The sequence below is a fragment of the Nomascus leucogenys genome, chromosome 4, assembly GCF_006542625.1.
Source record: "Nomascus leucogenys isolate Asia chromosome 4, Asia_NLE_v1, whole genome shotgun sequence".
In the NCBI taxonomy this organism is placed as follows: domain Eukaryota; kingdom Metazoa; phylum Chordata; class Mammalia; order Primates; family Hylobatidae; genus Nomascus; species Nomascus leucogenys.
In genome coordinates this window covers 108,866,647-108,878,948 of record NC_044384.1, presented here as the reverse complement: position 1 = coordinate 108,878,948, position 12,302 = coordinate 108,866,647, and the positions used below count along the sequence as shown (strand labels likewise).

Here is a 12,302-nt window from a genome sequence, read left to right as displayed (position 1 = left end):
GCTCTGAGCTATTCGTGATGCTGGCCACTCTTCTCATTTACCTTCCCACCTCTGCCCTGGAGTGGGTGGTATTTCAGTTTGTAATGAAGACAGCAAGGCATAGAAAGGCTAAGGGACTTGTTCTAGGCTATGCAGCTAACAGGTAGTAGACTGAGATGGATAAGCCTGGGTGCTGCCCTGCCTCCCTATTTTGGTTACCTGCCTGGGCCTGACACCCCCATTAGGCTGTGAACTCCTTGAAGTCAGGAACTGTGTGTTACTCATCATTCAGTCACCTCACAGGGTCTGGCTTTATTATTTTTGGTTGAATAAATGACTACAATCTTATTAGAACATAATGTATTCATTTTCTTGTAGATATACTGGAAGCAGGTCATGTCTTCCAAAACATAAGTGCATACTGAATAAAACCTATGGTGATATTACATAATATCACCTATACACAGAGGTATTGTTCTGTTCCTGAATGACAGGCTTAAAGTAGGGGAGAAGGGTGGGGAGCCAAGTGAATGCAGAGGAGCAGAATTGTACTGCTTACATTTTTGCTTGTTTTATTAAGTATTAGACATAAAAAATGATAAAAGTATAAAAAGATATATAATACATACTCATCTACCTGCCATCTAGCTTAAAAAATAGATATTTGGGCCGGGCGTGGTGGCTCACACCTGTAATCCCAGTACTTTGGGAGGCTGAGGTGGGCAGATCACGAGGTCAGGAGTTCAACACCAGCCTGACCAACATGGTGAAACCCTGTCTCTACTAAAAATACAAAAATTAGCCGGGCGTGGTAGTGCGCGTCTGTAATCCCAGCTACTCAGGAGGCTGAGGCAGGAGAATTGCTTGAACCTAGGAAACAGAGGTTGCAGTGAGCCAAGATCACGCCACTGCACTCCAGCCTGGGCGACAGAGCAAGACTCCTTCTCAGAAAAAAAAAAAAAAAAAAAAAAATAGAGCTTTGACGTACCAGTGCCACCCCTAGTTGCACGCCTGTGTCCCAAAGTTAACCATTATTCTAAACTTTGGTTATAATTTTGTTGTCTTTCTTTATAGCTTTACCCCAAATGTTTCTATCTTTATACAATATTATGTTTGCACTTTTTATAAGTAAAATACTTTTATATATATATAGATGTTCTACATTTGCCTTCTTCATTCAACATTGTGTTCGAGAGATACATCTTTGCTGATACATGTAGCTGTAGTTCATTTTCTTCAGAATATTTCATTATATGTCTCTACCTTAATTTTTTTTTAACCCATTCTACCATTAGTGGAGATTTGGTTTATTTTCTTCTCAGTGTTATTGGTGTTATAAATGAGGCTTCTATGAACATACTTGTGCCAACCTTTTCTTGTTTTTCTTTATTTTCTTCTGTTTGATTTTAACCATGGTTGTTTTGAGATTTCCTCATTAGCTGACACTGTCATATCCACTGTGAGGAGTTTGTGAGAGGCCTTTCTTCTTGTGTTTTCCCCTTCCTGCCCTACCAGTAATTAATTTTAATATCATGGTGAGTTAACATAATTATATATTTTTTCAATTGCTTTAATTGTAGATCAAGAAGCTACTCTAGAAGTCGGAGCAGAGGATGGTACAGCAGAGGCCGAACCAGAAGCCGGAGCAGTTCCTACCGGAGTTACAAAAGTCACAGGTGAGCTTGTGATCTCGCCCTGTGATGTGGTCTCCATCCTGTCCGCTTTTTAAGGCTACATAGGCAGAGGGGGTAGTTGTTGAGAAGAATCATGTCATTACTGAATATAGTACTGACCTATTTTCTCATGTAGTTTTTTCTGTGAAAGAGCTGTGGAATTCTTGACTATTCCTCTGTTGGGATCTTATCAGAGTGAGGCAAGAGGAGCAGTAGAAATATTTAAGAAGCCTTGATCCCTACCTCCACCTCCCCGACATGCAACTTCCTTAACCTAAGTTTTACATCTGCATTTACCTCTTGACGTGGGTTAGAGATTGGGATAGGAAGATTGTAGAGAGGGGACCAAGAGGAAGAAGTATATATATTGTGGGAAGGGTGGCCCCAGATTTCTAGTTCTCTTAGCTTTTTTCCCTCTTTTGGCTCTGAGGTATTTTCTACTGCTGTCACTTCACTTTACTTAAAAATGTCCTACCTGTACAGACCTTTCCCCTAACTCCACCCAGTTTAGAGCCTCCCTAGTGACTTTATATGCATCTCAGAGAAGAACTGCATAAAATTTGATCTTATGAAATCCAACAGGCTTTTAAAAAAATCCAATATACTTTTGATATGAAAACAAAACAAATGTAGCTGTGGGATTTCACTGTATTTTCCCTTGATGGGCAAATAAATGTCTAGATATTTGGTATAGCCTGTCCTGCTCTGATCTATAAGATGATGGTCCTTCCTGTGATTAATATTAGGACGTCCAGCAGGAGCAGATCCAGGAGCAGCTCATATGATCCCCACAGTCGATCCAGGTACGAACAGGGATTGGGAAACCAACAGTGGGGCAGAATGGAAAGATCTTGTTTTATAAACTTCGTTCAAAGTGGTATTTTATTGAGTAACTAAATGCATATATTTGTCTCCTGAAACCATACCTTTTCTAAATGAGGTCTGTTTGACAAGTTTTATCTGTTGGCCCATTGTACTCCAGTGTCAAAAATGACAATATCAAATTGTAATGGCAGGTATTTAGTGAATATAATTGCCTACAAAGATTCACCAGGTTCAAATTAACTCGTTAATTTTGTGATATTTTTCAATGCAGAAAAGGAATTAACATTTTTCTCTTTAATTATGGTAAAGTCCCATTTGGGGCAATTGTTAAATGTTTCCAGTACTTGTTTTGGAAATATATCCTCACACTGTCACCTAGTGCCCATGTTCTAAGCTAGAACACTCCTGAGATCCTAAAAAGAAATAAGAACATGTGAGTATTTGAGTGGGAAAATTTAGTGTTTGTTGTTGCCGTTAAAGCAGGTCCTACACCTATGATAGCTACTATAGCAGGAGTCGGAGTCGAAGTAGAAGCCAGAGAAGTGACAGTTACCACCGAGGCAGAAGTTATAATCGGCGGTCCAGGTGGGTCTCTCTCCTTTATCGTCCTTTATCGCACTGTAGGCCATGGTGGGCACTTGATGTGGGAGGGTGATGGGCTGCTAGTGGAAGAGAAAGTGGTGTAACCTTCCAAGGACAGAAATACTTCTTCCTTTAAATCTGAACAACCCACAAGCAGCCACTAAAAGTGGCTTTTATATTAAGAGTTGCCAGGTAATATTCGTTGGTTATTATTAATGTTTGAATCTAAAATGGGTTTTTAAATATTCACATATCTTGGACAGACCTTTCTTTTGGAAAGAAAGAAGGCCACCCAAACCATGGCCACTTGCTTAAATAGAACTACTTGCTAGCAGTAGCCAGTTTCTCATTTTTTTTAATAATATCATTTGCTTCAGCAGCAGGATTGAGGTTTATATGTTGTCAATTATTTAGTAAAATACATTTTTTATGTATTACATGTATTATGTTTAACATATTTTGGCTTCTGCAAAAGTCTTTATGTTAACTTTTGTACTGTCCTTTTCTGGTGGCTTCTGGTCTTGCCTTCCCCTGTCCATTGCAACTACAATGATGCTTGTAAATATCAGTATGATCTGGATACTCCCTTGCTTGAAACTCTTCAAGGACTCCCTACTGCTTTCATGATCAGGTCCAGCCTCCTCAGCACCAACTCCAGCTCACACTCTTTCTGGCTTCCCTCCTTTAAAGTGTTGGGACTCTTCCTTTTGCCTGGAGACACACGTGTCCTCTTCACCATCTCCCCTTTTGCCACTTGAAATGGCCAGTTCCCATCTACCCTGCAGATCTCCACTGTCCCTGGGCAGCCCTCCCTGATGCCTAATCCTAGGATACAGTCCCTCCCATGTGCCTCTAAAACAGCCTTTGCTCCTACTGTGCCTCCCCTTGCTCCTAAATTACTTTTCTTGCTGACTATTCTGTTCTGTCCTTGAACCCCAGAGAACTATACTTGGTTTCGTGTGTGTGTGTGTGTGTGTGTGTTCGTGTGTTCCCAGCATCTTGCAAAATGCCTGGCTCACAGTGAATGTTTTTCAAAATAACTGAATGGGACCCATGACCAGGTCCTCTTGACTCAATGTCCCAGTGGTCCTGTTCATGCCCAGGGGCACCTCCACCCCTCATTGGACCCCATTTTGGTTTCCATTCCTTTAATGAAACTATTTGTGCATCTTTTCCCCATTACTTTTCTCAGGTAATCTATTCAAATATTGATACTCATTTTGGGTAACATGGGAAACTATTCTGCTCATTGGTTTTTTGTTTTTGTGGTCCCAGCATTTGCATGAATGAATTTCACACAAATTTCCTAAGATGTGATGTTTCTTTATTTTATCTTAATCTTGACATTACTACAACTTATGTAAAACAGCTTCGAAAAGTCCATAGTGTGAGTCGGGCACGGTGGCTCACGCCTTTAATCCCAGCACTTTGGGAGGCTGAGGCGGGTGGATCGTCTGAGGTCAGGAGTTCAAGACCAGCCTGGCCAACATAGTGAAACCCCCGTCTCTACTAAATACAGAAAATTAGCTGGGTGTGGTGGTGGGCACCTGTAATTCCAGCTACTAGGGAGGCTGAGGCAGGAGAATCACTTGAACCCGGGAGGTGGAGGTTGCAGTGAGTTAAGAGCATGCCATTGCACTCCAACCTGGGCAAAAAGAGCAAAACTCCATCTCAAAAAGAAAAAGAAAAGTCCATGGTGTTGCCATAGTCAGTACCCTACCTCTGTGCTATGCTGCATCAATAGTGCATCAGTTATGTGAGTGGCTTGAAAACATCAATAGTGTTTTCAAGCCACTCATAAAAAAGAAGCTATAAGAGGAATTCAAAGATTTTATAGTTACAAGGTTTTTATATATTTTGTTTTGTTATTACAGGAGTTGTAGATCTTACGGCTCTGACAGTGAAAGTGACCGAAGTTACTCTCATCACCGGAGCCCCAGTGAGAGCAGCAGATATAGTTGAAAACGTCCAGATACAAATTATATCTTATTTGTAAATATCTGGCAACTTAAAAGCTTAAGAAACTTAATGACAGTCTGTTGTTCTATTTCAATATCAGAGATGAATTTCAAAAATAGACACTTCTTAATTGTTACTGGTTCATTTACATGTGGGGAGAAGAATTTAAAATATAGATATGTCTCCTAAAAATATTTTTATGCCACATTTTACAGTAGCCAACTATGGAAATGAACTTCATTTTCTTGAATCAAGAAATCGTGAAATTTATCTATGTATAATTTGCAATATTATTTTAAGTCTATTTCACTCTATCTCACGTATCCCTTAGAATACAGATTCTTTTTGCCTGTTTTTCCAGTTTTAGCATATATGCTGCCAAGCATAGAACTGTGAAGGAGAACTGTTAAAGGCGGCCAAATATTTATATACTGATTACATAGAGTCTTGTACATATGTGCTCTAAAAACAAACCACCCAGAATTGATACTGTTGGTAACCAGGAGTATAAGGCAGTGGCTCTGGGGTTCTTAATTCATTCCTAACTTCTTTGATACTTCACAGGATTAGGAAAGTGGTCATCATACATCCCACACAGTCTGTATTACTTCAGGCTTGTGGGCAAGGTTAGGAAGAATCAATCAGCCTTAACTATAAATACCTGCACTGTCTCTGAGGACTTAACTATTTTATGTTCTTTTTAATCAATACCGATCAGAAGTTTAGGTTATAAAAACAATTCTACTTCATGCTTTGGTGCTTGGTAATTTTTGGTGCGTCTTTAAGCATTACTCTTATATGTCATATATTAAAATACCATAAAAGAGAAAAATGAAATTCAAAAAAAATCACTGGCACCAAAAATGGTTTATTCTGAGCTGTCTTCACTTTGACTATTTGGGGGGCTTCTCTCAAGTACAGATGTGGGTTGGGGTCCCCTGGAGCAGGCAGGATTGGCAGTTAGGAGATACTGGCCACTCAAGTCTACTGCGTGTGTGTGCCTCTGGAAGAGTGAAGAATGGACTTCAAAAGTAACATCAAAAATCTAACTGCCACCATCCTGGAGACATTTTGCAGGGCTTTCCTTTCAAGTCTTTCAAGTACAGGATATTACCACAACAGCAGCTGAACTGTTGTAACCAGCATGTTTTTCCTGTTTCCACTGTGACCTGCAGCTGACTCAAAGCCTTGCATGACCTGACCCAGGTACAAGAGACAGGGGAAGAGGGATAGAGGGTATAGCGTAAATTATATATTTTCATGGCTTTGGGTGGTTCCTCCAAAAATAATTGGACCTGTGAAAACTAGTGTGTGTGTGTTTTTTTTTTTAAATCTTTACTTTGAATTTGTTCCCCAAGTGTACTTAATCACCTTAGTGCCAGTTTAATCCAGTTATGCAGAAGAAATTCATATTGGTTGCCTGATGTAGAACTCAGCACCACCCTACCACAGGCCTTGTCTGGTGTGTTTGGGAAGTGGAAAAGAGCCTCAGTTGGAGGGAGCTGACAACCCTTGGTGGAGGGAGGGTGCCCTTGAATGTATTAAAACTATCACCCAAAGAAGGTATGAAAACAGGGTAAGGTGGTCAGTTGTTTGCCAGGTCGATAGAAGTACATTAGAAAACAGGACTTAGGCCAAACAAACAATACCGGATACTGAATACAAAACAGTATGATTTATATTAAAGGTTTCCAAAGGTTGCCTGCAAAGGAGAATATTACTACTAGTCAGCAGGAAAAAAATACATTCAAAACCCAAGCAGAAACTGCCAAATGTAATTAGGTTAAGAAAAGTTACCCTTGGGCAGTGTATTAGTTTTCTATTGCTGTGTGACAAATTACCCCAAATTTAGCAGTTTAAAAAACAACACCCATAGCAGTTCTTAGCTCATGAGTCTGGCACAGTGTGGCTGGATTCTCTGCTCAGGGTCTTACAAGGCTGAAATAAGGGTTGGCAGGACAACATTCCTTCATGGAGGCTCTGGGGAAGAATCTGCTTCTAAGTTCATTCAGGTTGTTGGTGGAATTCAGTTCTTTGCTGGCTCTCAGCTGGGGGCCCCTCTCTCACCTCAAGGCTGCCTGCATTCCTTCTTATGTGGTCCCCTCCAGCTTCAAACCAGCCTTCCTGCTCTTTCTCATACTTCATATCTCTCTCCTGTCCTCCTCTGTTTTAGGGGCATATGATTAGCTCAAGCCCACAGATATATTTTAAGGTCAATTGTGCAATAGAACATAATTGCAGGAGTACTATCTCATCTCATCATATTCACGGGTTCCGGAGATTAGCTCACTGAAAGGGGGAAGGGCATTTTCAAATTCTGCCTACCACAGGCAATAACTGCCCCTCTCAGCTATAGGTGGAATTTTATCCAGACAAGATAGGCCCTAGAAGCCTCATTTCTTTTCTCCATGGAAAAGGACAGCCCTCTGCTGCAGCGTTCAACTTGTGTGTTTACTGACAGAGTGAACTACAGAAATAGCTTTTCTTCCTAAAGGGGATTGTTCTGTATTTTGAGGTTATTTTTTAATAAAATTGAATTATGTTGTGTATTGTGCTTCTTAATAGGAAATGCATTATTGGACTGTTTTTGTAACATCCTGTTATTGCAAATAGCTAGTATCATTCAAAAACTGTATAAAATACTTTTGTACATATTAGCAATGTCTAATTTGTATACACTTCAGTTAAATTTCCCTAAAACTTGAAAGGGGACCTTGTAGAAATTAAAATATATACTTAGTCTAAGTCTGAGTCTGTGCATGTTTCATCTTTCTGCTGACCCAGCCAGTGAAGACACCTCATCTCCTTTGGCAGCTCCTTTTCTTCTCCTAGCTGAGCGTTAGTGGTGGGTGTAGGAGGTGGAGCTAGAGAGAATGTCAGGCAGAGATTTTAACCTACACAGGTAAGCATTAATGAAGTTTGATCTTCCTCCCCTGGAAACTCCAGATTTCCTCTACACTTTGTTGTCATCCAGTTAAAGTGACCTGCATAAAGATGTCTTTGCTGAGGGAGGAATATGTCACATCCCATCTGTGAGTTTCTGCCTAGAGACAGTCCATTTACCTACAGCCTCTACATTTCCCTCCCTAACGGCAGTGCAGCACATGTCACTCCCAGAGAAAACATTCATGGTGATATTTTTAGCATACACATAAGAATTTGCAGGGGAAGTACAATTAACTTTTGTCTCCTCAGAACAAAGGAATGTGTATTTTCTTAGTGAATACAACGTAACATTGTAGTTAACTTCTCACTGCAGATACTCAGTTTTTAAACTGAGTTAACAGTGGACTCCTTAGTTGGGCAACTCCTGAAATTTGTCAGATCTGGATGCATTCCTTTAAAATGTAAAGAAAACTCAGGATCAAGTTCTGATAGCGGTAAGCTTGATAGTTGGGCAATACTGGGGGGAAAATGTGCCAAGGACTTTGGTCTTGACTCTTCTGAATTCGCTGGGCATTAAATAGGTGGGAAGGTAATTCAAGGAAAATGCCCCTCTTGCAAGAGATTATGGACACTAACTGGGCATCACTGTTTAGAAGAGACGGGAGGTGGCCAGGCGTGGTGGCTCACGCCTGTAATCCCAACACTTTGGGAGGCCAAGGTGGGTGGATCACTTGAGGTCAGGAGTTTGAGACCAGCCTGGCCAACATGGTGAAATCCCATCTCTACTGAAAAAAAAAAAAAAAAAAGGCTCTACTCACTTTTTCAAGGCAAATGCTGAGCCTTGAAGGAGTGTTGCAAACTAATGCGGTCAGGTGAAAGGATGTGGAAGCCACGCCTCACAAGGTGAAAGGGGCTAGGTTCAGATTTCCAGAGAACTCTGGTTTTTGGAACAGAATCAACTCTGCTGTTCCCCACAGTGAGGCGAGAGCCTGCAGGCCCATGAGGGTGTTGTGGTAGAATGAGCTGGGAAGACAGCAGGGAGAAGTTCTTTGATGCAGTAAAGGCCCCTCAGGAGCCCAGAGGTGTCAGGGGAGGACGTTGGGTACCCTGAAAGAACACCTGTTCATCTCAGGACAGACTGGGAAGCTTGTCAGGGCCTGATAAGTGCAAGGCAAGGAGAGCCTGCCCTGGCCACATACACACAGGGCTAGGAGGCTTTAGTGCTGTTTTCTTTCAAAGTTTCAGTACAAGGTAGATGTAGTGCTCCCTTGCTGCTGCCTCCACTCCTCACTGTGAATCAGAAGGCCCCGGGTGGGCCTGCTGCCTTTTGGAGACCCCAGACCCACCACTTACTATAGCCCATCAAGCTCCAGCTCCCTAGACTGAGCTGAGCTTCACAGCCTGCAGAACCCAGGCTAGCTTGGAGAGGGTTGCATCTCTTCAGCCCAGAGCCATGAGGACATCAGGGTAAAAGGAGGAGTGGCCACCTGTATTTCTAGTGCTCTAGGAGGCCAAGGCAGGAGGATTGCTTGAGGCCAAGAGTTCAAGACCGGTCTGGACAACATAGCAAGACTATCAAGACAAAAACAACAAAAAAGCAGCTGGGCATGGTGATGCACACCTGTAGTCCCAGCTACTCAGAGGGCTGAGGTGGGAGGATCACTTGAGCCTAGGAGGTGGAGACTACAGTGAGCCATGACTGCATCTCTGCCCAGCTTGGGCAACAAAGCAAGACCCTGTCTGAGAAACAACAAATGGAGTGACCTGAGGTCTCAGGACAAACACCTGCATTCTGCATCTTGAGCCCTGATCCTGGGCCTCCTATGGCTCATAAACCCTGAAAGAGGGTATATATGACTGGCACACTCAGACATGATAGACAACCAGGGGTGCTTATCCCTTCACAGCCTGCAGACGAGTCTGCCTCCCAGTGAACCTGGCCCACAGGGGTTGGGTGTATAGGCTGGCACTTCAGCCTCTGGTCACCTAGGACCTCTAGCAACTAAAATCTCCCATCAGGCCAGGTTCCCAGAGAAAGCCTGAAAAGAGTCCCCACTGACCTCAATGCCTCCAGCCTAATTTGATTTTATTTTGAAGAAGCAGGGGCACTTCTATGAGCACCTATTCTATGGTACAGTCGTTAAGGACTCTGGGCCAGAACCAGACTGCTTGGGTTCAAGTTCTACTCTGCCACTTCCCAGTTGGGTAACCGGAAGGAGGACAATTTGCTTTGACCTCTATAATTCAGCTCATCTGAAAAATGGATGCTAGGGATTCCTCCTCCTAGAACTGTGGTGTATTAAATGTTTAGAAAACCAAGCATACATCAGTGGTTCAGAGGTGGTGGCCCCTGAGGTGGTGCCTCTAGGAGAAGTGAAGGAGTCCCAAAGGGTTCATGTGTGGAGCCAGGTTCAATCACTAGGGAGAGGCCCAAGGCCCCTAGAACCCACAGGGCAGGAGAGGATCCTAGAAGCTCCAAGAGAGACCTGAAACGCCAAAGCCATGATGTTTATGCTGTGAGGGAACCAGGCAACCTACTGGTTTGCATGAGGCCCCCAACCCAGGGCAGCTGTAGCCTATTAGTGCTGGGTTCGGTGGAGGCAGAATTCAGGTGTAACCTCCACCCTTAACCCACCCCACACCCAGGGGATTCATGTTTTCCCACCCTGCTAGAGCTCTGGGCTTTGGGTCAGCGCCTAGTGGGTAGCTTTGAACTTCCCTGCCACCCCACTTGCCCCATGCTGTGCGAGTTGAGTTGCAGTGCCTGTATTTTTCTGGCATTGCCCACTCTGCTCTCCCTCTTCCCCAGGCTCAGCTACACACAGCTCCATGCCCTCCGGGCTGACTCAGCCCTGCATTGCTCCCACACACATATGCATACCCACAACCTGGGCTGTTCTTTCTAACTTCAGTGGGGTTGAATCAGGTTTCCCCAACCAAGCCTGGGGACACTCCAGCACTGAGGGTAGATACTTAGGGAAATTGAGAGAAAACCCATGAGCTGTCTTCTAGAGGCAGGGGCATAGCTTTGCTGACCTTGCCAGGACCCAATCCCAAATATGTGAAGGATCACTAATCTCTGCCCTTGCTGGGTGAGCGTCTCCAGACTCCTGACTCACCCCTGGGCATGCATTTCTGGCCTAGGAGTCAACTCCCCAATAACTCAGTCCCTCCCTCCAGAAAGCCTGCCTTGACCTCCCTGAAGTGAAGCTCCTACTGCATGCCCCTCATCAGGACCAAGGGAGAAATTCTGCCTCTGCCTAGCTCCACCTGTTCACTCCCACCGACCAGACAACTCCTGATCAACAGGAATCTTGACTCCACTACACCAAATCCCCTCTAGTTCCCTGCAGGTGCTAAATCGTCTCCACCTCCTGGTCTTTGCAGGCTTTCTGTCTGGAAAGCCCTTTCACTCCCTCATTGCTCTAGTTAATGTTTAAGTTCAAGCCTCAGCTCTAAGCAGCCCTCTGGGCCCACCAGACAGCTCTTCAAACCACTCCTTCCTGCCAGGTCCAGTGTTGCCAGGTGCCCACAGCTGCTCACAGAGCTCAGGCTCTGCCCTGGGACTCTCCAGCCGATGAGTTGCAGGCCAGAGAAGCAAGAGGGGAACAGCCGAGGCCTTCAGGGAGACTGAATGCCTCCCCACCACCTGTCCCCTCCCTTCTCACCCAACCTCCAGCCCTTCCTGCAGCTTGACTGCTGGAGCTAAGGCCCCAACAAGGCCCCATAGGGCCAGCATCACTACCTCAGTCACGCTGGCCACACCCTCTGTCAAGCTTTGGCTTGGCAGTGGGCCTAGCAATGTCCCATGCAGCTCTCTCTGCCAGGCTTCTTCCAGCCTGTGGAGGGGTCCCCTCTCCCCACCTCCCTTTACCCTGGCTCCTGATGCTGATGCCTAAGTGATTTGTCCTGCTCTGAGCCTCAGAGTCCTTATCCAACCAATGGGCACACAGCCCCTCCCTTACTACCTCCTGGGCCAGTGCTAGGATCCACTGTGAGTCAGATGAGGAAGTGGGCTGGGAGGAAGAGGCAGAAGGCAGCCCTCAGGGGGCTAGCTGGTCAGAAGCATGTAAGCTGCTCTGGCCTGGCCTTAACTTGGGGCCTCTGGGAGCTGGGCCACCTGTCTGTGCACCCATGCAGGTGCAGGATGTCTGCAGCAGCTGCCAGGGGCTTCCAGATGCCCCGGGTTTGGCCCCTGAGACATTTTCTCCCTAGCTCTGGGATAGCCTTAATCCTGAGGCCCTCTGTATTCTGGCAGAGAGTGGGGGTGGGGGAGGAGGCCCTGGCAATCTTATGGGACAGACCATCAGGCTGTTTCACGGCACCTGCCTAAGACCCTGGTCTCTCCTCCATTTCTCCTCTGGCACCTAGAACCAAGTCACCCTGAGCCAGCGCCAG

At 44.6% G+C, this 12,302-nt stretch overlaps 1 protein-coding gene and 1 long non-coding RNA gene across 10 annotated transcripts in view; one reads left to right on the top strand and one right to left on the bottom strand.

The window, feature by feature from the left end:
• NKTR (natural killer cell triggering receptor) overlaps positions 1–7,763 on the top strand; it is a 46,777-nt gene extending 39,014 nt beyond the window's left edge. For 6 of the 9 annotated variants that reach the window (XM_030812036.1, XM_030812038.1, XM_030812034.1 and 3 more), the window contains 4 exons: positions 1,560–1,655; positions 2,399–2,455; positions 2,958–3,062; positions 4,934–7,763. In XM_030812036.1, coding sequence (XP_030667896.1) covers positions 1,560–1,655; positions 2,399–2,455; positions 2,958–3,062; positions 4,934–5,021 — 346 coding nt within the window. In that variant the 3' untranslated portion in view covers positions 5,022–7,763. The remainder of the gene's footprint in view (positions 1–1,559; positions 1,656–2,398; positions 2,456–2,957; positions 3,063–4,933) is intronic. The other 3 variants (XM_003256911.4, XM_030812041.1, XM_030812039.1) reach the window with 2 other exon arrangements.
• Positions 1–12,302, bottom strand: part of LOC105738011 — a 40,118-nt gene that overhangs the window by 26,734 nt on the left and 1,082 nt on the right. The window lies entirely within an intron of this gene.